Source organism: Rana temporaria, chromosome 2, assembly GCF_905171775.1.
Source record: "Rana temporaria chromosome 2, aRanTem1.1, whole genome shotgun sequence".
In the NCBI taxonomy this organism is placed as follows: domain Eukaryota; kingdom Metazoa; phylum Chordata; class Amphibia; order Anura; family Ranidae; genus Rana; species Rana temporaria.
Window position 1 is genome coordinate 256,548,206 of NC_053490.1, and position 24,073 is coordinate 256,572,278.

Here is a 24,073-nt window from a genome sequence, read left to right on the forward strand (position 1 = left end):
ATCCCATATCATTTTAATGTTTTGTGTACTGAACTGAAATCCTAAACAATGTTGTCAGGTTCTGTAAACTTACAAAAGTATTCATTCCGCTCTATATCATGGAGATTAGGAGAGAGGGAGGTGTTTGTACTCCAAATCAGGAAAGCAGTACGGGTGATAGAGTACAGTGAATAAGCATTGTGACACTAGGACAGGAAGTGTGCTACTAACAGGGTCACATATGAAAAAGAAAAATAAGGCCTTAAAAAAAGGAAATGTATGCATTGACCACATCTAAGGGCTGCTAAGTTGTAATATATAAATATCTCATATAAAAAGGGCATCCTTCCTAAATGCACAAGGTTTTCCAAAGCAAGTATCAAGAAACTAGATCAGGATATTGCTGATTTTCAAAACATTGCCACTAAGGCAGGTCATAGATTACGCAATTTTCTTTCCTTCCACTATGAGTGGAAATCCTTCTCGCAGCACTATTGTGTTCTGCTGGCGAGGAGTTCTCCCTGTAGGCAGAACACAATGATTGGTGTTGCTGACTATAACTGGTGGCACTAAACCTTTGGGGAAAACCCGACAGGCTGCTTGTACACAAGTCGATCGATAGAAACCAACATAGTGTGAACCTAGCCTAATGCCGGCCATAGACGGAGAAAATGTCTTTCTTGCAACCATTGGTGTTGACAGGGGATTCCCTCCCAAGGAGCCATTGCATTCTCCCGGTGTGGGAAGCTGTCCCCGTTGGGAGAAAACAGTGATTATTGCTAGCGACTATACTAGTCGCAAGCCGCAATTACATGTAAAATCCATCAGGCTGTTTGTACCCAATTTATTAATCAACTTGTGTAAATTCAGCCTGCCCATACTTGGTTCGAATCTTGGAATGGTCTATGGCTGACTTCACATAGATTTTTTTTTTAAATTTTACTTCATTATGTAAAAAAAAAAAATATATATGGGCAAACACTTTTGCTCTTTAAAATTACTTGAGAAGATTTCACGTGTACCGTAACGTCTTCCCCATTTGTGATTTGTTTAATTCCCTCATACAATTTAAATGTAAAACATGAGCATGGTGAGACACTTTACCTGTTCAGCCAAATGCAATTCAAAAATAAACTGTAAATGAAAAACAATACTGGCTTCAATTAAATATGTACATAATATTAAACAGGACCCCCAAATGCTGTGCACGCTAGGTCATACTGGGACACCTGTTCATTGACAAACCCCATCTAGGTTTCAAGTTAGGAGAGCTAAACATTCACTTCTAGGCCTAGCCAAAAACAATGACTTAAATCAACAGTTAACATAGCAGTTACTATTGTGTTGATTTACTAAAACGGGAGAGTGCAAAATCTAGTGCAACTGTGCATAGCAGCCAATCCACATCAAACTTCAGTTTGTACAAATAAGCATTGACAGAAAAAGCCTGGAAGCTGATTGGTTTCTCTGAGCAGAGCTGCACCACATTTTGCACTCTCCAGTTTTAGTAAATCAACCCCTATGCTTCTACTGAACAGGAATGTGCAAATTAAACAGGATCCTGTTCTGTTACTATTATGCCGCGTACACACGACCATTTTTCTCAACGTGATTCTTGTTTTTTTTTTTTTTAATCCACTTTATTTTTATTTATTTTTTTTCTTTTCTTATTTCATACATAGATATGCCTAATCGGCATCCGTTGCATTTCAATTGACATACATTATACAAAATTTTTACATTCCTATAATGTTCCAATGTACGTCTCTATATTTTTATCTCCCACCCCTTCCCCCCGCCCCTCCCACCCCCTGTCCTCTGCACTCTACATAGAGAATCTATCCATCACCAGTTTTGGTGGTGCGACACTCGCATCTCTCAACCAGGAATACCAGATCTCCTCAAATTTACCCTCTGCTTTCCTTCGTTTGTATGCCAGGTATTCTCTGCCCAACAGGGAGTTGACATATGCAATCCATTGCTTCGCCGTGGGGACCCCCGGGCCCTTCCAATAACGTGCAATACGTTTTCTTGCCATATACAACAGTCTTGTTACCATATAGTACTTTCCTTTTGTATACTCTCCAGGATCAATGGCCCCTAACAAGTATACTAGGGGGTCCAATGGGACTGGTACCTGTGCCACTCTAGTGATACACTGTGATACTTCCTCCCAGTACCTGTGAAGCTTTGGGCATCTCCAAATCAAGTGTATGAAATCCCCCTGCTGAACTTTACACTTTGGGCACATAGGGCTGTCCCTTCTTCCCCATCTATGTAATTGTGGCGCTGTTCTGTAAGACCTGTGTAGGATAAAGAGTTGCGACAATTTTTGCGAAGCAGAGACAGATACCTCCAGGACAGATTCAAGCGCCCTCTCCCACTGGTCTCCGTCTATCTCCCCAATGTCTTCCACCCACTTCCTGCGGCTTCTAAGGGAGGTGTGACTCTGAATTGTTGCTAACAGTTCCTCGTATATTTTTGTTATCAGTCCTCTCCGAGCTTCTGCTTGCAGAACTGCCGTCATCAAAGGTGACGGTGAAGTTACCACCAGTGATCGCGTATGTTGTTGTTTCTGTAGAGCATGCCGGAGCTGGAGATACTGATAGAAGCCCCGTGGGGCTAATTGGTATTCTCTACACAGCTGCTCGTAGGTTTTCAGTACCTCACCCTCGTACAGCTGTGAAAAGAACCAGATTCCCCTCTTTTTCCAGGAAGTAAAGCCTACTAGATCCTGTAGCTCTGCATATCTAGGATTGTTCCATATTCTTGTTAAGCCTGCCTTGCATACACACGATCGTGAAAAAAAATGCTCGAGAAAAGCGCGGTGATGTACAACACGTAAGACCGCACTATAAAGGGGAAGTTCCATTCGAATGGCGCCACTCTTTGGGCTTGATTATGCAAATTTCCCTTCTCATAACTTGCTTCTGAGCATGCGTGTTTTTTTCCCTGTCGTTAAAGCCTACACACGACCATTTTTCACGACGTGAAAAATTACGACGTGAAAAACGTAGAGAAAAAATAGAGCATGTTCTAAATTTTTAATGCCCATTTTTTACATTGAAAAATGCTCTGGAGCCTACATACGATTGTTTTTAATGACCAATTAAAAAAATTGCAACTTCCGACTTCTCCCTTCTGCCAGGCACCACCGCTGTCTTCTTCCAGCTCTTTTACCAACGGGGGCCCGGTCTTCTCCCTTCTTCCGACTTCGGGGGGGTCTTCTTCCGACTTCGGGGGTCTACTTCGTTCTTCGGGGGGTCTTCCGACTTCTCCGCTCTCTTCTCCTGCTCTCCAATTCTTTCTCCCTTCTGCCAGGCACCACCGCTGTCGTCTTCCAGCTTTTTTTTACCAGCGGGGGCCCGATCTTCTGCATCGCCTTCTTCCGTCTCCTCTTCTTTGATGTTGACTTAACGCTGCCTCTTGCTGTAATGCTGGGTGTGCGGTGCGCAACAATTTATATTGGCCATTTATGACGTCACAGTCCCAGCATGCTTTGGGTGGTGACGACATAAGGGGGCGGGGTAATTATGTTTTCACCACCCGGAGCATGCTGGGACTGTGATGTCATAAGAGGCCAATATAATATAATAGTTACATTCCTGATATGCTGGGATTTCTAACTGTTACATTTGATTGTGTCCTCAACCAAACTGTCAAACCATCAAATTGCTGGTGTCATAACTGATCACATGTGCAGTACTATAGCAGTTGCAGATCAAACAGAAGCAGCTTCCTTGGCTGTAAAGGATAGGAGGGTTTAATTCTGCTTTCATGCTGTTAGCAGATCGGCCTTTAAAATCTCGGCAGTGCCTAAAATGCCTAAACATGGAGAGCAACTGAGCATGTGCAGAGCAGGGTGAGACCGTGTATTACTGGATTTTGAACAGTAAAAAGATTTATTTTTAATGTTTTACATGCTATACCTGCAAACGGGGCCATCCTAACTAAAATTCAATTTTAACTACTTTTCTACTGTCTTTTTTTTTTAAACCTTTTAAAGCAACATGTTGAAAAATCTGTTGCAAATCTCTGTCACACTTTTGCATAATTCGATAAAACGACAAAAATGTTATACGCACATTTATTACATCAAATTTGACGTTATAATAAATTGCAAGTCTGCAACATATACACTGAGGGGCAGATCCACAAAGCGAGTACGCCGCTAGATGCAACTAGTGCAAATATATTGCTAGATGCCCCGCCATGTACTCTGTGTCTCATTTTGGTGTTACAGACACTGACAGACAACCTGGCACTACTACTTGATAGATCATAAAGGAGTTGATCAGCAAACCGTGTAGAAACAAAGACCTGATGCAGCATGTTTCCTTGAACTACTAATTGCAAGTGGAATAAGTGGGTGTCTGTGAATTACGCATCATTACAGACACGCTGAGCTGTGCTAAAGGTTAATGCAGTTTGCAAACTACATTAAGTAATAAATTAGGGTTGAACAGTGCATGTCTTCCACACTTAGCAGCGTTCTCTGCCAGGCACAGGTCGCTTGGGTCAATATTGCAACTTAAAAAGCAGCAAGCAGACACCCTCAATTATACGTTAAGGGGGCAAATCATTTTAGCAAATGTACTCTGTATGTAAAATTTTCACTTCAGCTTTGGTTATAAAAGCAGTATCCTGCACAAAAGGTCAGCTTGCTAATATGTTACCAGAGACCTTCTCTATTCATACAGTTGCTTTTATTAGCAACCTGAATAAAGAATCTGAATAAATGATTACATATTTTTTCTGATAAGTGTGTGATTGGAGGTTATATAGAAAAAAAAGAGTCTGTTCAACAATGTTGGCTAGGTGTAGCAAGCATGAATATGGTTAATATCAGGAAAAATAACCAGTTAGTGCCGGCTTACACTACCGCGACTTGGGATCTGACTTGTGTCGCCCCAAGTCGTGCGACATGAAATTACATGTGAATCATTGAGAGACGTTTTAATGTACACTACTGAAGTTGCTCCAACTTCAGAAAAGGTTCCTGTACTACTTCAAGGCGACTTCTAGGCAACTTTTACCCATTGATTTCAATGGAAGTCGCCTCCAAAGTCGGATCAGTGTCTTAACTGAAGCAACTTTACAGGACGAGAAAATAGTTTTCTCAGGCAAACCCCTCCCTCCCACAGAGGTGATTATTGTTTGATTGGCTACTAGCAAAGTTGCCTGTCCTGGAGGCGACTCGAAGTTGCCTTGCAAAGTCGTGCCGACTTTCATGTCGCTGTAGTGTGAGCACATGTCCAGGAGGAAATGACGAGGAGGACGTGCTTTCTCGGTGCAGGGGGGTAAGGTGTGGGATGATTTACCGTTGGTCCTAAAAAACACCACCAATTTGGTAAGCTTCAGGAAGAATTTGAAGACCTTGCTCTTTTCCAGATGTGTTATGGGGGCTTATAGGTCACTTAGACCCCTTTCACACTGTAGCGTTTTTACAGCATTTTAGCGTTAAAAATAGCTCTATTAAAACGCTCATAAAACGCTCTCCATGCATCTCAATGGACCCTTTTACACTGAGTCCTGCAAGCAGCATCTTTGGAGCAGCTTTTGGGCGCTGAAAAAAATGCTCCAAAAACACTCCTCTCCATTGAAAGCGCTGTAAAAACGCCTTACCCTTTCACACTGAGGCGTTGCACTGGCGGAGAGTTGAGAAAAGTCCTGCAAGCAGCATCTTTGGAGCAGCTTTTGGGCGCTGAAAAAATGCTCCAAAAACGCCCCTCTCCATTGAAATGAATTGAAAGCGCTGTAAAAACGCCTTACCCTTTCACACTGAGGCACTGCAAAATGCCCTAAAACATTAGGGTCTTAGCGGTGCTTTACCAGCACATTGGGATTGCAGATGAGGCTTTGCTCGAATAACGCTTGAAAAACGCCCCAGTGTGAAAGGGGCCTTAGGGTTTTATTTGCATATCATGTCATTTTGTAAAATAAACAATTCCTCCTGGTTTGCTGTAAATGTGGGTATGGATTGGTCTGTCAACTTTAAAGGGGTTGTAATGATAAACAAAAAAAATCCCTAAATAGATTTTTTTTACCTTAGTGCAGTCCTCCTTTACTTACCTCATCCTTCCATTTTGCTTTTAAATGTCCTTATTTCTTCTGAGAAATCCTCACTTCCTGTTCTTCTGTCTGTAACTCCACACAGTAATGCAAGGCTTTCTCCCTGGTGTGGAGAAAGCCTCTTGAGGGGGCGAGCAGGAGTGTCAAAACACTCTCTACTTTGCAGATAGAGAAAGGAGCTGTGTGTTGGTGGGCATCCTGACACTCCTGCTCACCCCCAGGCCTTTACTTATCCAGGCCTTTTTTTTTGTCAGAGATTAGGTGCAGATATTTACCCCATTTCCTGGGCCATCCTTGTCTCTGCCCCCTCCCCAGCTCCCAACACCTCCCTCCTCTTTAAGTTTACTGACCACACTTATTGGTGCTCGACTATATTTGCCCCCTTAGTGGAATTGCACATTGTTGCTTTACTGGTGGTCCACAATAAGGAGTAGCCAATTCGATAAACTGAAAAGAAGTCAGGGTGTCAAACACGAACTCTGTTGAAATTAATGGGAGCCAAAATGTCAAATTAAAAATTATATTTTTTGGGCTAACAGGCAAGAAGGTGACAAAAAATAGCATTCAGAGGGGATGGTGGGTGCTGCATATACCAATAAATAATAAAAAAAAAAAATAACATTCCTGGGGGTGTCCTAATCATGTCTGTGATGTTCAGAAAGTGCTGCAGCAGCACCGACATTTACAGAAGAAGTAAGTATTTAAAATAGCTGGCAAGTAACAATTTATTACTGACTTATTTTTAAAAAAAAGGGGAAGAAAAAATTATCAGACCCCTTTAAGGGGCTGTTATGTATTTTTGCAGGGGTCTGTGTGCTTTTTTTTATGTATGTAATCCTACAGCAAGAATGAAAACAATATATATATTTTTTTTGTCAGTAATATGGTGCAGGTACCAACGGTGATAGGCAGAATGCAGGAATCCACAGCAACCTATCAGTTTAAATGTTTATATGGTTAGCTTGGGTGAGATGATATCGCTGCAGAAAACTGCACATTAGACCTTATAACTGCTCTATACTTTGTCTTGACAAAACCGATATGCCAATGGGGTAGATTCAGGTAGCAATTACGCCTGTGTATCAATAGATACGCAGCGTAATTGCTAAGTAGCACCGGCGTATCGACTTTCTGTATTCAGAAAGCTCGATACGCCAACTGTAGCCTAAGATATGACTGGCATAAGGCTCTTATGCCGTCGTATCTTAGGCTGCATTCTTACGATGGCCGCTAGGTGGCGTTCCCGTAGTGGTCAGCGTAGAGTATGCAAATTGCATACTCACGCCGATTCACAAACGTACGCGTGCCCGGAGTTCGAGTTTTACGTCGTTTGCGTTTGTCGATTTCATGTCGCTGTAGCACATGTCCAGGAGGAAATGACGAGAAGGACGTGCTTTCTCGGTGCAGGGGGGTAAGGTATGAAATGATTTACCGTTGGTCCTAAAAAACACCACCAATTCAGGAAGAGTTTGAAGACCGTGCTCTTCCAGAAGTGTTAATGGGGGCTTATAGGTCACTGCATCCTGGCCAGTAAGAGAGCTAGATTAAGAGGATCAGAATCTCCCTGTTCATTAAAGTCGTATGCATTGAGGCCCATGGATAAGACTGCGTTTATAAGCATCTTTTTTTTTAAAAGGGAAAAAAGACCAGAAAAAAGAAATAAATGCAGCCACCACATCTTATGATTGGTAATCTGCAAAATATTAAATTTTTGGTTTTGGATTTAATGCCACTTTCATTTATTCACAGATCTCTGTGAATGAATGACACGGCTGCCCTGTTTTTAAAACATGATAGTGAGTGCGGTGAGAGTAACCCCCTATCCGCTGTCACTGGGGGAATGAGAGGTTAGCTGCTGCACTGTAACATGTTACACCCTAAATACAGGCATTACATGTTACAAAAGGTCAACTTATCCTTTAAGTTTAAACATTTTAAAAATGCTATTACATTTTTTTTTCACTATCTACTGTATATTAAATGTTTGTTTTACAAATAAACATTTAGCACACAACAAAGGCATCGCAAAGCGCTAAGTTCCGGTTCACACTACAGCGACTTGGGATCCAACTTGTGTCGCCCCAAGTCGCGTGACATGAGAAATTCAATTGAAGTGAATGAGAGCAGTCTTAGGCACGGTCGGACCAAACCGATGAGACTGGCCCGTCGGACCGTTTTCATCGGTTCACCTCTGAAGTGGCCGTACGGCCTGATATGTGTACACACCATCAGTCCAAAATCCGATCGGGTCAGAACGCGGTGACGTCAAACACACGACGTGCAGAATAAAACGAAGTTCAATGCTTCCAAGCATGCGTCGACTTGATTCTGAGCATGCGCAGGTTTTGAACCAATGCTTTTCTGTACTAACCATCGGTTTGGTCCGATGGGGCAGCGGTCCATCGGTTCAGTTTTGAAGCATGTTTAGAAATTTTGGACCGAAGGAAACCAGACCGATAGCCTATACACATGGTCGGTTTGGTCCGATGAAAATTAACTTCGGTTCATTCTCATCGGACCAAACCGACCGTGTGTACGGGGCCTTAATGTACATTACTGAAGTCGCTCCAACTTCAGAAAAGGTTCCTGTACTACTTCAAGGCGACTTCTAGGCAACTTGTACCCATAGATTTTAATGGAAGTTGCCTCCAAAGTCGGATCACTGTCTTAACTGAAGAAACTTTACAGGAAGAGAAAATAGTTTACTCAGGCAAACCCCTCCCTCCCACAGAGCTGATTATTCTGTGATTGGCCACAGCCAAAGTCTCCTGTCCTGGAGGCAATTTAAGGTAGTGTTGTAAGTTGCTCCAAGTCGCGCTGAAGTTGCCTTGCAAAGTCATGCTGTAAGTCGGGTTGTCCCTGTGTGAACCGGCTCTTAGAGTTATATAAAGAGACAACGCATTAGTGTTTTCTATGTATTATCCTATCCGAATAAAAACCTTAGACTCTGTGGATGTGAGCTGCTCTGATAAATCATTTCAGGTTTGCAAACAACTGTTTCCGTTCAGCACAGCTGAAAAACAGTCATGCTATTGCTGTGAAAAGGGTACCAGAGCATCATCTGCTGGCTGGATAGAAGACTACATGATTTTAAAATACAATATTTCTTATTGCCTGACAAAAAGCCAATGGCATTGCCTAAGTATTGGTATGTGTCCATATAAAGGCATTGATATCACCAGCATTCCACCATTTTCTTTAAATGTGCTGTGGGGTGGGGAATGACCTGGCCTACAGCTGGGTGAAATAAAAATAAATAAAAAAAACATGATTTTGAGGTTTGGAGGATGCCCCCAGCTCATCTCCATTTCATATATAATCAGTAAAGCCTCGTACACACGCTCGGTTTACTCGGCAAGAACCAGCAAGAAATCTGCTGGCAAAGCTTTCTTGCCGAGTATACCGAGCGTGTGTACGAGGCTTTCAGGTTTCTCGGCAGGAAAACTGCCCAGAATCTAGACGAGAAAAATGGAGATCATGTTCTCTATTTTCTCGTTGTGAGATTCTCTGCAGTTTTCCTGCCGAGAAACCCAAGAGTGTGTATACTAACCTGGTCTCTGTGGAAACCCGCGCATGCTTGAAATGACTTTGACGCATGCGCGATAGCTTCCATGGCATAGGTAGGGTGAAGCAAGATGGCGGCGACGGCATCGTATGTGGCGAGCGCATGCTCGTCATACGTGATGATGTCACCGTGTTCTTGCCTTTCAAGAGTGTACACTCGGGCGGCAAGAGATTCTTGCCAAGAATCTCGTCGGGCAAAAACTAAGTTTTTTTCCTGACGAGATTTTTGCCCGTATGTACGAGGCCTAAGGCTAGGTTCATACTATAATGTGGTGCAAAAACCCTTGATCTGAACTAGTTTCTGCACCCATTCAAAATGCACTGCAGTTGCAATCTGCAACGGGTGTCAATGTTAAGTTAATAACACTTCAAACGCAGGGCGCACACGAAATCCTGTTGCACTGTGTTTCCAAAAGTACTACATGCACTATATTTGGTGCAATTTGAGCTCATTCAAAAGGAATGGGCTCAAATTGCACTGCACTAAACTGAACGTGAATCGAACAGGAATGCCTAGTGCGTTCCTGTAGGTTTTATAGTGTGAACGGAGCTAAATCTTATTGTACTCTTAAAATCTGTTTAACAAGGACACATACAGCAATTCGATGTATTAGAACCTCTGTCATATTGTGTTTTTGTCCAGAACAATAAAATGTTTTACCACATTAGGGTGGCTTTTGGTTGGAGTCCAACTTACTTTGACCAACGGAATGTACCTTACTGTTGGTAAGGATCTGGGGGCCAGAGCAAGGAGAGAACATCCTAACTCATTTCAGCTTATTGAAGCAGAAATACAGTATACACAACTGAGCGTCTATATAATCCATTGATTTAGAAATGCATAGATGAGTTCTTGGCTAATGTGTTTTATTATCACATTATTCGCACGGACATTGCCTGTTATCAAACAAATAATGAGTATTCTTTGGGCAAACAGAGCAAATAATTTGTCAGACGTTAAATCAATGCGTACAGTGACTGAAGATTATTACGTTAATCGGGTACTATTTTCTTTTCAGCGGCCTTCAGTGATAGTGAAAGTGACTCTGAATTAAGCTCATCAAGTTTGGATGACAAAACGTCAACACTCGAAGAAAAAACTAGAAATATTAGGCTAGATTCTGGTAAGCTCTAATTCTAAATGTGTATTAATGTTTTCTGTACAGTGGCAAATGTGAATGAAAATGTGATGCAAAATAAATTTATATATATATATATATATATATATATATATATATATATATATATATATATATATATATATATATATACATATAAAGTGCTTTGACAAAGTATTCATACCCCTTGAAATTTTCCAAATTTGTGTTGTGTTACAACCAAAAATGTAAATGTATTTTATTGGGATTTTATGTGATAGACCAACACAAAGTGGCACATAATTGTGAAGTAAAAGTTAAATGATAAATGGTTTTCATTTTTTTTTTTACAAATAAATATGTGAAAAGTATGGCGTGCATTTGTATTCACCTCTCCCGAATCAAAACTTTGTAAAACCACCTATCGCTACAATTACAGCTGCAAGTCTATTTGGGGATGTCTCTACCAGCTTTGCACATCTAGAGAGTGACATTGTTGTCCATTCTTCTTTGCAAAATATTTAGCAATTTTGGGTTGTTACCAGAACAGGAAATCTTTCAAAAGGGGCACTAGTTCTAATAAACCCAGTGACAACCAGGGATTTCTTCTCCCTTCCTGTTTAGGCAATGGGACAGGAAGTGAGGGGAAATCTTCACAACGGGACACAATTTGCAAAAAAATAACAAAAAAACAAGCAAAACAAATCTAGCAGGTCCTATAACCCTCCCTTACTCTGTCAAAAATAAGGAAAAAAATGTTTCTACCTTAAAGTGTGCCAGGAAATGTCTATACACTGAACATTAATGTGGATCTCTATACTTTCACCCCCAGTTTCAAGCACTGAACCCACACTGACACCTACCAGCAGGAAACACTTCGGTGGCATCCTCTCTAGTGGCTTGTCTGGCAGTCTGACTAGTCTGGGCAGTGATCGAGGAGGTACAGTGAGTGCCTCTGAAAGTTATCCAGGAGAACTTATTGAAGGCTATGATAGCGACATGAGCAGGAGGGGACCAGGTGAGAATATTTAAATTCATGTTGTTAAAAAGATGATTTGCAGCATACTAATTTCAATATTTCTCAGCTTTTCAGTAATGTTCAATGTGCTTGGCTATTTCTAAACTGTACACATTAAAATGTATTTAAAGCCAAACATTTTCTGTCTAGTTTTGGATAGAAAAGGGGTCGGAGCCCCTGTCAGGTTTTCTACTGCTATATAGTGATCTTAGACCTGTCTGGACAGCAAGTGAGGGACACTTTTCAATACAGACAAAAATAAAAATATGCTAGTGGTTCTAGCCTTCCCCTAGGCTAATAAAGAAAAGCATTCTTATTTCTGTATGTGTTGCCCTTGAAAATTCCCCCTCACTTCCTGCAGGCAAAGCATGGTCAGCATGACAGGAAGTGAGGGGAAATCATTACCTTGGTCATACTACAGTCTTTGGTCACGTGGCATTTATATACATAACCTCTTGCCGCTGGTGGTACGCATAGGTGTGCTTTAACGCCAAGAGGCCCTACGTAAACCCTTTTCTGTGCTGAGAGTGCACCCCCTGCACGTTCCCAGCACAGTTACTGGTGGAGACACGCTAAGAGGCCCTATGTAAACTTTTTTCTGTGCTGAGAGCGTGTTCCCTGAACGTTCCCAGCACTAGTGATCAGGAGCTTTCCGATCATGTGACAGCCACTCACAGCAGTCAAATGACCCAAATGCCTGCCTCCCGGTTACCCTAAGGTTGCCAATACCATGATAGAAATTTCTAATGGGGAACTTAGGCAGTAGACTGCCAATGAAAATATGCTATGCTCTCATCCGTTGCATTATTAGATAACTTTGGGCTGTTTTCTGAGGAACCTTACACACTAGCAATGCAAAAGTTCGCTAACACACTCTTTCTGCCTAGCCTGAACAGCACACACATCCCTTATTCAGGTCACACTCTTGGGTAGTTAGCGTAAAAAAAACGAACTAAACTGTTTCAACATCTCAGGTTAAAACCATAGGTTTTTGTTGCATTCATTTGCAAATATATGTGAATCCACACTGCCCCTTCGAGTCACCTTTTGTAAATTGTGTTCACCAACTTTAAACTACCAGAGTTTCCAACTATGGAACATATACAGCAACGCATAAATTGAGAGGCTTACCTAGAAGCAGACCCCTACTTATTTGGTCCTTATGTCCTATAATTTGGAACTCAGGAACCACACAGAAATTAAGTGGCTTCATTTGTATTTGCAAATATATGCAACAAAGGTCTGTTTTAATCTGATATGTTTTACAGCTAGTGTAAAGATCATCGCAATGATGTATTGCACAGTGGATGCAGCATGGTGGTGGGTGGGTCATCAACACATTTTGACAAGGAGCAGCAGCACATCAGAGGTTTTGTGTATGAATTCCATGTACTGCAAAAGTAAGTGGTATGCTGCTCGCAAGGCCTGAATGATCGGGTCACCATTATGGAAGATTGGGTGCTGAATGATAGCAGGGACTCGTCCTGTGCCCCACAGACTGCACAAATCCAAAGAAAAATTGACTGAATTGTAAATTAAATTTAAATCTAGCAACTTTACTTATCTGGAAAACATGAACAGATATGCAGAAGTACCACCCTGATGTTTATGCAGGCTTTCTAGTACATTTACTTGTCAAGTATAGTTGCCTTGGCCAATTGTTAGGGGATCAATTGATTCCACCCAAATTATAGAATTGCTGCACTTCTCTCTTCTGTCACTAGTTGGCCAGGTATCTGGTGACATTAGATAAAACAAGGACATTGCGAGGACAGATTAAGAATAGATAGGGTGTCTCAGCCAATGGGCAGGGATCTTATTGGGTTCCTTGACCTGCTGGGAGAGCCTATTTATTTGAGTGAGGTCAGGTGATCTGGGTTCTGTGCCACCTGGACGGCTGTCTGGGTGTATGTGCGTTGTGCCCCGGACTGCTAGGCCTGAGCCTGAGGCCTATCCCAGGACATCTGGCTGCTAGGCTGTCTGAGGGTCTATCCAGAAGCGAGAGAGTGGCATAGGGTTGGGACTGCAGCTTGCAGTCCAATAATAAATGACAGTTCTGCCGGGAGGAGAACCTGTCATGGTCAGAGGTAGAAGGGAAGCTGTCGCCTCTAAGGGACCATTTTATTACCTGGGACCACATTGAGTAGCTGAAGCAAGTACCGGAGGAGTATTCTCACCAATTGGAGACAGTGAAGAATTGGGAAACTTCAGCAGGTATCAAGACATGGACCCAGCCAGCGGAGGTGACGCTTGCAGCGCTGCCTTGTGTGCCAAGCCAGAGACCGAGTAGGCCAATGAGGTGAAGATTGAGGAGTATCTATGCGGGCCAAGCTAGGAACCCAGCCAGCGGAGGTGACCCTTGCAGAGCAGCCTTGTGTGCCAAGCTAGGGACCAAGCAGGCCAGTGGGCTGACGCTTGAGGAAGATACACAGTGAGAAGGTTGGAAGAGATCCAGTGGCAGTGAATCAGCAAGTCTAGAGAGAGAGAGAGAGAGAGAGAGACTGGGAGCTCCGTAGAGACTGAGAAATCAGTGGAGTGGAGATCTACAAGACGCGGTTGTAGAGGAAGTACAAAAGTTTGTTACAACTTGTGTTAGAAACGGTTATAAAACTGTGCCATAGGAGACAGCGATCCTACACATGCAGATGTGGTGTATTGCTGGAAGCCTTTCCCTGCATGGCTGTCTACCTATAGAAGTCTCAGAGTCTGCTAATTCAATTTGCAACTACTAAAGGGTGTACTGGCACTAAACCCTTTCTCCCACAGTTTTGTTCAAGAAAAAATAACTAACTCTGGAGGTTCTCATTAGACCAAAGGGGACCCAGGACCTTGCTACACATTTGCCCACAAGGCTGGGCTTAATCCTAAGATTAGAATGTTACACACTGGATGTCCCTATCATATTCTATACAAAACAAAATTAAGATGATTACAAGTACAATGGAGACCTTATTTTAGGATTCGCTGAGAGAATTGTGTTACTCTTCATAATCATACTGATAATGCTTCATACATTTACCGTTGTATGATCAACAAAGCCCAGGTTGATAATGTAGTTGTTATTGAGTAGCTGGCATGCTCTGAGTCTATATTTCAGTATTACATATTTATGTATTTCATCAGAAGAGAAGACGGCACCGCACTTGAGAAGAAGAAATGCAGAGCGCCACCAATTGGGTACTGCTTTAAATATGCCCTTCTCCTCTATAATAACCCCACTAAAAAACTTTTGCTAACATCAATCCTGCTGCGTATGCCAAGGTTGAATTATCTACTTTCTTAACATTATTAATCCCCAACTAATATATTACCAGCTATTACTTTTTTTTGGAACTCATACCAACTAACCAACCAGAGTCAATGCATGATGGTGTAGGAAACTCTTTCTAAAACAGTTACAGAATTATATGTATAGCATTTTATTCAATATTCATGATTTTTTTAATGACCTTAAATAATAAACCACGGTCGTATAAATGAGTTATGCTAAAGAATGTGCATAGCAAGTAATATCCATTTATGATAACTAAGAGAGTACTACCAACCTTGTGTTGTCATAATCATTTTCAGTTGAATTAGGGGTGAGGGCTTCCCAGGTGCTGAAGACTAGGGAAGCTAGTGCTGCTTTGGACTTGAGCTCTTTCTGGAGTACACTATACCAAAGTGTTCCTAAGCCAAGTAGCAGATACTCCGATCTTCCTGCTCAGACCTCTTCTGATCAACTGTTTTTTGTTTTGGGTGTATAGAATTGTTACCATATTTAAGCCTTATGGCACCCTACCTGAATGATGGTTGCTGGGGTGCAAGCAAGGTGACATTCTTCTTTCCATAATATTGGGGCTTTTCATATTAAAGGAGAAGCTCCTTTGGTTGTACTTCTCCTGTGGATCACTTGCATCTCCTGTGTTTGTTGACTTGCACTTGTTGCACTCCAGTGACCTGTGTTCAGCAGACAGTAGGCTGAAGCCCCCTGTCGGCTGATGTCACAGAGCCAGTCCAGGCTGGGAAATAATTGTGACAATGTGGTCAGGATCTGCCCACAACCCTGGACTGGCACCTGGCTGAGCTTCTCAGCAAGCCACCTTCACAGCCCAGTGCTCCAGTAAGCATTGGGGGGGGGGGGGGGGCGTAGCAAAGAGCTGGTGACTGACATGGAACTCTGAGTGATCAGCTGTGTTTGATTACTCAGTTCTCAGTCTTAGAGCCAGTGGAGGGCAGATGCAGCATCGGTACGATCCACCTAGGTAAGTATGATTTTCTTAAAAGTTTAACTGAACTTCTCTTTTAAGGCTAGAATACAAGTCCCCTAAATCACTGTTTTCTATTGCTCTATCATCATTGTTATTGGCAAAGTAAAAAAGACAAAACACAATAAATGGCTTAAAATAAGAATGTGATTTGATTTAAAAATGCACAACTCTTACACAACTCTTACAAGTCAATTGGTTGTGTGATAGTTTGTAGCCAAAACTTTCTTTATATTCTAGATTGAAAGTGAAAGAGTTGGATCCCCTGTCAGGTTTTTATTATCTTTGTCCCTGCTGGGGAATCTCCCCCTCTCTCTCTGTTTTTCTCTCTCTCTCTCTATGCCCTCTTTCTCTATCTCTCTCCAAAATCATAGTTTTCGGCAGACAGGAAGTGAGGGGAATCTTACAATAGGGTAAGGTGACCAGATTTCTAAAATGAAATCCGGGGACATATTTTTTCTTTACTAGTAATGGCAACAATCAGCGACTCTCTGCCTGTCGCCGCCCATCTCACAGCCTCTCAAGTCTTACTCTTCGGGCCCCGGCTACTATTGGATAAGGAGCAGAGGAAGATCACTCCGCCAGGGAAGGCAAGGAGATAGGCAGGTGGCTGGCCAGGATTTGAGCCAAGGCAGAAGAACATGCGAGCAAAGCTGAATGGGCATGCGCCCAAAACTGAAGAAATATTCCCTCCGCTCCGACCAGCACATGATCATCAGAAGGGGGCTCAGATAATGGGAAAAATACAACCCCCCTATGCTAATAGGCACGGCGGAGCGGGGGTGTGTAATTCTAATTTTTTTATTTGAATTCTGCACTGATTGTCTTTGAAATTGCCCCTGCCCCCTATTAAATCCAATCTGGGGACAAAACCAGGGACAGACTTGGTCCGGGGACAGTGTCCTCAATCAGGGGACTATCCCCTGAAACTGGGGATGTCTGGTCACCCTACAATAGGGACACCTATTCATGCTATAACTGTTTAAGGCCCCTTTCCGACGAGTAGTCTGATTGGGTCTGGCTGTACATTTTTTAATTGGACTTGATCGGATCCTTTTTTTTTTTTTCTACGGACAGTAGGATGTAAACAGACTTGTGTACGTTAACACCCGGCTAACTCCAGGTTCAATCCAATCCAAAAAAGCATCAGGTGATCTGTTTCCCTCTGTCTAGCAGGATCAGAGGGCAGTCGGGTATAAATGGACAGCAGGTTTGTTTACATCCGGCTGTGTCTGTGTCCGCTCTGCATAAGTGGAAAAGACATAGGTCCATCATCTGGCTGCTCAGCTCAGCAGGGGATCAAAGGGCAGATCCCCTGCTGAGCAAAACTGGATTCAGTCCATGTGAAAAGGGCCTTAGAGGGAAAAGGTATTCTCTAACTTCCTGTTGTATTTCTTTGACAGGAAATTTTGGAAAATGTCTCTAGTGGAGACAAAAAATACCCAATTGACAGTTTTATTCCTTTCTCACCCCACCTAAACCAAAAAATGTTTGAGTTCTAAAAGCTTTTCTGGTGGAGATTGAACCACGCTGAACTTCTACAGAGTTTTACATATTTCTAGAAGTGAGCATGGACAAGGCAGATTCAGCAGGTATACATAATTTAATTTAAAGAATTCATATCAAATTCTTTCTTACGTCCCTTATCAAGTCACAGATTTCAAACTGGATCTATGCAAGGGAAACGTGGAAAATCTCTGTTCTCAGTGTGCCTGTCACATTTTAAGTGGTTTAAAAGTCATTCAAGGTTATTTTGAGTTTTCTAATTTGAATAGTCAGCCTGTTAAATCAGTGCCTGGAAGTAAAAAAACATGTTGATGAGGAGTAAATTGGCCGCACTAAATGAGTTCAATGCCATATTCCCAGACAACCCCTCCATTATGCTCCTGTAAGTGCATGGGGATTGTTTTTTACTAATATCACCATTTCTCAGGCCCTCGGTAGGATTTATCAGACAAATTGATGGCTTTAGGTCTACTGTTGAGAACAACTGTGCACATTCTCTGTTTGTCATCGAGTGATTATCTGAAGTTTGCAGCCTGATTAATGGATGTGATCATGAAAACATGAAGCTGGTTAAGTGTACTTCATGCTGGCAAAATTTATGTACCAAGCAGAAAGAACGTTACACTTTATGCAAAGATAAGATTTTTCTCCTAATCTTTATTCTTCCCACGTACATTTCTAATACACTGTATTTGCACATAGCAAGCCTATTTCTGGCAATGTACGGTGCAGTGGGTAAAAACGATGTTAAGAGATCAGTCAACCAAAAACAGATTTTTTGAGAAGTGGTTGGACCACCTTGCTGTAGTTCACATCTCTACTTTAAGTTTAAATCCTCCTGCTCTCTTAAAAGAAAAGTGTGGGAAATGAAAAAACAAACGTTCATACTCACCTAGGTGAATGCAGCATCAATCCCCACGCTGCCTTGGAACCGAGAACCGAGTGATCAAAGATTGCTGATCATTCAGTTCTCAGTATTCAGTGAGCAGAGAGTGGTGACTGTCAGTCATTGGCTCTTTGCTCTTCCCCTCTGGCACTCCAGTGTGAGCCCTGGACTGTGGAAAGAGTAGGAGCGGCTAGCTCAGGCTCTCAAAGTTTTTAAGTTGGGGTCTCTCCAGAGCTTGGACCGGCTGAGTGACATCAGCTGGCAGTGGGATTTAGCTCACTGTCAGCTGAATACAGGTCAAAGAAGGGCAGAACAAAGTACAGTCCTGTGATCCCCAGAAGTATTGCCAAAAAAAGCTATGGCCCTACTTCTCCATTATAAACATAAAAATTCGGACAGAAAAGGTCAAAAAGCATTTAAAATGGATGTTGCATTTGGGCAGACCTAAACACGAAGTGTAGGTACTGGTAAAAGTACTGGTTTTCCTGAGAGATAAAGAAAGGCAATCAGTATCCTCAGTAGCTACCAGAAAGTGAAATTACTTTTGTGTAGAATGATCAATAACAGATAATCTCCAGGCAGAGTTAATAGGCACAAATTCAATGTAGAGCTCTACTAGATTGTAAGCTCTAACGAGCAGGGCCCTCTGATCCCTCCTGTATTGATTTGTATTGTGACTGTACTGTCTTCCCTGATGTAAAACACCAATGAAAGGATATTTTTAAGAACAGTCCGTTAAAGCAGGAATCTCTCCAGAGCCAGAACCCTAACTAAAGGCAAAACTTTTTTTTAAATTTCAGATAGATTAGAACACCTGTCAGCTTTTACTACTGTCTGTACCCCCGTTAGGGAGATTCACCCTCTCGATTTGTCCTGTTTACCATTACGTCTTGGACACGTGGGTTATACTGCCACCTATAGGAGGTTTGGACACTGGCAAGCCAAATGCCAGATCTCATATAACCCAGACTCCAACAGTCAGGTTTGTTACCGTGCAGTGCATACAACACAGAGAAGGGAAGGATCTCAAGAAACAGATTTTATAGTAAGTAGTAGTACAAAAATCTATTCTTTTTTTTTTTTATACGTTGAGGAGCATGTGGGAGTAGCTCAACTGAGTGGTGAGAAAAAACATGTGTAAAGCTACTAGAATCAATGCCTACAAAAAGGTTTTATGGAGAAAAAATTAAGAGGACATTGCAAGGAAATTACAATAATAAGGAAATTACAATAATAATCAACCTGGTATCTTGGATCTGGGCAGATAATCCCAAGAAGGGGAAACTGTCATCTGAATGAATAACAAACCTTAACTAACAATATGAAGGAAGACTAGTCATCCATCTTAAGGAAAAAAGATTAGTAATGACAACTTACCAACAGGGAAGTCATTTAGTGCAGCAGTTAAAGCGGAGTTCCACCCAAAAGTGCCACATTTGGCACATGTACCTCTGGTGCCACATTTAGCACCTTTCGGGGGGGCTCTACTGCCCATGCGCGCACGTGCACTCGACAGAATTGCTGTTGGATCTTCCAGTCGCCGATGAGTTTTCCAAAAAGATTAGTGACGTACCTTGCACATGCGCACTGCAGCGATTAGAAGATCCGATGGGGTTTCTGTAATTCTGTTGGGTACATGTGTGCATGGGTAGCGGAGCCAACTCATCGAAATCTGCTGCTGGACAGTCACCAGAAGTGACCTAATTGGTGCTTTTTTTATGTGTTGGCTACCGGGTACTATTTAGACAAACTTGGCCATTAATAAAGAGCAGTGCACTTTGCACATGCCCAGTAGGAAACCGGTTGTGAAGACGCAAGGCTTCACTGACGGTCTCCCTTACAGGCAATGGGGACGACAGTGCTCGAGAGCCGATGCAAACATTGGCTGGGGTGCCAACATCGCTGGATTCCTGGACAGGTAAGTGTCCTAATATTAAAAGTCAGTATCTCCAGTCAGGGCCATCTTAACCTCCCTGGCGGTCTTCCCGAGACTGACACGGGGTTAGATTTTCTTGCTACTATCGGTAACCCCGTGTCAGTCACGGGCTTGCCTCGCTAGATCCACAGGCATGGTTTACTTACCTTGTCCCTGGATCCAGCGATGCCACCGCGCTGTGTGAGCGAGCAGGACCTCGCTCGATTCACATAGTGCCTCCGTGTGACGCCGATCTCCGTTCCCTGCGACGTTACGACGCACGGGGACGGAGAACGGCGCCAAATTCAAAAAGGTAAACAAACACTATACACACAGTATACTGTAATCTTATAGATTACAGTACTGTATGTAAAAAAAACACACCCCCCCTGTCCCTAGTGGTCTGCCCAGTGTCCTGCATGTCATTTTATATAATAAAAACCTTTTTTTCTCCCTGCAAACTGTAGATTGTCCATAGCAACCAAAAGTGTCCCTTTATGTCAAAAATAGTTTTAGATCAGCTAAAAAACAGCGATAATAAATTATAATCACTTGCAGAATTGTGCGATAGCGATTTGTGGGGAAATTCGTCATAAAAAAATAAAAGTAATGACAGCGACAATTCTGCAACTGAGCAAATTTCAGTGATTTTGATTTGATTACATTATTGAATAATTTTTATTATAATTATATTATTATTTGTTATAATTATTTATAATTATTTATTATATTATAATTTATAATTTTGTTTTTAAAAAAATGTAATACACGGGATGCCTATTAGAATCTTGTTTGGTTAGATTTAAGTGAGTTATTTCTAAAAATTACAGACCTACAATATAAAACGCCAAATTTCCTTGCAAATAATGGTACCGCTTTTAGCATGTTTTTTCTGAAAGAATCATACCGCCAGGGAGGTTAATAGCATCTTGGGCCCCTGGGCAAAGAAATGCTCTGGGGCCCCTACAACGATGACAGTGCAGGTAAACAGACATCAAGTAGGTAGGAGACAGACTGCCTCCCCTGTGTATCTATCACTCTCAGTGCCACCATGGGGCCCCCAATTTCCGGGCAGTGTGGGCTTAAGGACCAGCTGCTTTTGTGAAAGTGCAGGGGCCCCCCATGCAGCTGGGGCCCCTGGGCAGTGCCCAGGTGTGCCCTCTCATTAAGACAGCCCTGTCTCCAGTATGTGTAACTTTACATTTTTTGTGGGGGTGCTGTACCTCCTCTTTAAGTTGGTTAGTGAAAGCATTCACTAGGTAAAGCAGGGGTGTCCAAACATTTTTCAAAGAGGGCCAGATTTGATGAAGTGAACATGCGTGAGGGCCGACCATTTTGCCTGACATTCTTTGAACCAATTAAATGCAAATTAACTAATACACTACCCAACAATAATTCTCCTGCCTTTGTGGTTGTGTGTGGTCAAGAGTCTAAGGATGAGCTTGGGCGTGTTATTTGGATATACTATTTTTTTCGGCATATAACACGCACCTTAACTGTATGAGGGAAGTTTCAGGAAAAAAATTATTTTAAATAATCGTGAAGCAAAATAAGAGTCAGTGCCCATCTGCAGCCTCACCATTGCCATGAATGCAGCCTCTGAATGCAGCCTCACCATTGCCATGAATGCATGTCTCTCTATCAGAACACAATAGCACAGCAGGGGAGATTGTTATACTAAGATGGAAAAAAAATAGGCTTTGGGCTGTGGGTTAACATGCTATGTGAGTGGACTAAGCTGTGTGCAGTATTGATGTTTTTTTTGTTTTTTTTTAGTAATGCATGTATGCACTAGTATCATGTGAGTCGTCACTTTGTTATGTTTTTTTAAATGCTATTAAGCTAAAGATTTTTACACTGCTAGTACTTTTATCTTTTATTTTAATGGAAGTGAAATGGAGAAGATTTGTTATTAAAAAAAAGAGAGCATATATAATTGGAAGATTTCAGCACTGAGTTGGTTACCTTTCCGTCACAGGTAAATAAAATGGTGAGTGAATTTTAAGTTTGAGGTGGAGGAATGGTGTGAGCACCACACTTAGACTAAGGAAACACCACTTTTTTTTTTTTATGGAGGATTTTATTTTGATGGTACTGTATGTAGATTGGCACATTGTTTTATATCACTTTGTAACATGTGTTTTACTGTTATCACTAAGGGGATATTCACTGCACGTGTTTGTTAGGTAGGTGAACACTACATAGATGTGATATTTTCTAGACATAAATTAATATCTATCTTGAAAAGTAATATTCTTCATATTTGAAATACATTTGTTTACCTGAATATCAGCGTTTATAATTATAACCAAGCACTGTTATAATGATCACATTTTGTATGCATTGCAATAAAATATATCCATAAAGCATGTGTGGATAATTTTTATGTTTTTTATGCTTTATCCCATCAAGGAAAACACCGTGGAAATGCAAATTTACGACGCTAAATTTGTGAATAAAGATTTGAACTCATGTAGACCTTTCATTTTTACATCACTGAAGACTTTGCAACATTAAGTGCCATGAATAAATCCGCTGCATGTCCCTGTGTCTTCTGCAGCAGCCAGGAGGAACGTTCATTTAAGTATTTCATTAGGAAATCAGTGCTTGTTAATAAGCGCATGTTCTCATAAAAAAATACAGCTTATCATTTTTAACGTGTTTTAAAATATATTATAAAGATACCCTTGTCTTTTTTTGAAGTTGTAGAAGGAATTTTTGTATTTTATGTTATACCTGTAAATTTGTGTTTTCTGATTAGCTCACAAAATTTGTAGCAATTGTGTTAAAACTCTTGAATAAAAAAAAAACATCTTTACCTATAGAGAGGGTATGGCCAGTGATTTACAATCTTTGGATGTATACCATCTCATTTCTTTTTTGCTTGATCTGAGGGAAGTCAGTCACAAAATATCCAGCTTTATAAGTGGAAACAGTTTAAAGCCAAACTCCAGGCAAAAATCATTATTATAGAATATCAGTTATATGCATGTTACAAATGGACATTCTCAAATTATACAAGTTTATTTTAAAAAATAATTGAAAATTTGTTATTAATATATAACAAATGCGTTATTTTTCAATATTTGCTCAAAGTTACAGTTTACATTTTTCTGTAGAGTGTTATTTACACACCCAATCTCAAGGGGGCCCTCTACACCTTCAAACCTATTCCCTCTGCACCCTCACATCCTACAAGTTTAAGGTGAGCTCTTTAGCATTTGGAAGGTTTCAATGTGAAAATGTTGCCTAATGGCTTTGATGCCCGCTATAATCTGTGAGCTGTCTTATGCCCCGACCAAACTCACATCGGAATTCCGAAGGAATTCCATTGGAGGAAAAGAGAACTTTGGGCCAGATTCACAAAGAATTGCCCTGGCGCAGCGTATCAGAGATACGCTACGCCCCGTATCTTACCTGGTGCATTTTCGAATCCAGGAAGATTTTGCGCCGTAAGTTACGGCGGCATAGTGTATTTCTCGGCGCGTATTTCAAATTGGGCGGGTAGGGGGCGTGAGTCATTTAAGTGAAGCACGTCCCCGCGCCAATTGAAATGCGCATGCTCCGTTTCGAAATTTTCCGCCGTGCTTTGCGCGAAATGACGTCGCACCGACGTAATTTTTTTAACTTAGACGTGAGTTACGTCCTTTCCTATTCACGGACGACTTACGCAAAAAAATAATTATTCAAAATTTGACGCGGGAACGACGGCCATACTTTAACATGGCAAGTCTATCTATACGCCACGAAATAGCAGCTTTAACTATACGCCGGGAAAAGCCGACTAGC

The 24,073-nt window shown here is 41.7% G+C and overlaps 1 protein-coding gene across 8 annotated transcripts in view; it reads left to right on the forward strand.

Moving 5' to 3' along the window:
* RPH3AL (rabphilin 3A like (without C2 domains)) overlaps positions 1-23,110 on the forward strand; it is a 258,215-nt gene extending 235,105 nt beyond the window's left edge. For 3 of the 8 annotated variants that reach the window (XM_040336807.1, XM_040336809.1, XM_040336806.1), the window contains 4 exons: positions 10,635-10,739; positions 11,545-11,730; positions 14,854-14,907; positions 22,176-22,275. In XM_040336807.1, the coding sequence (XP_040192741.1) occupies positions 10,635-10,739; positions 11,545-11,730; positions 14,854-14,907; positions 22,176-22,240 (410 nt within the window). In that variant the 3' untranslated portion in view covers positions 22,241-22,275. Of the gene's footprint in view, positions 1-10,634; positions 10,740-11,544; positions 11,731-14,853; positions 14,908-22,175; positions 22,276-22,696 lie in introns of those variants that run through there. The other 5 variants (XM_040336810.1, XM_040336811.1, XM_040336812.1 and 2 more) reach the window with 5 other exon arrangements.
* The last annotated feature ends 963 nt before the right edge of the window (positions 23,111-24,073 follow it).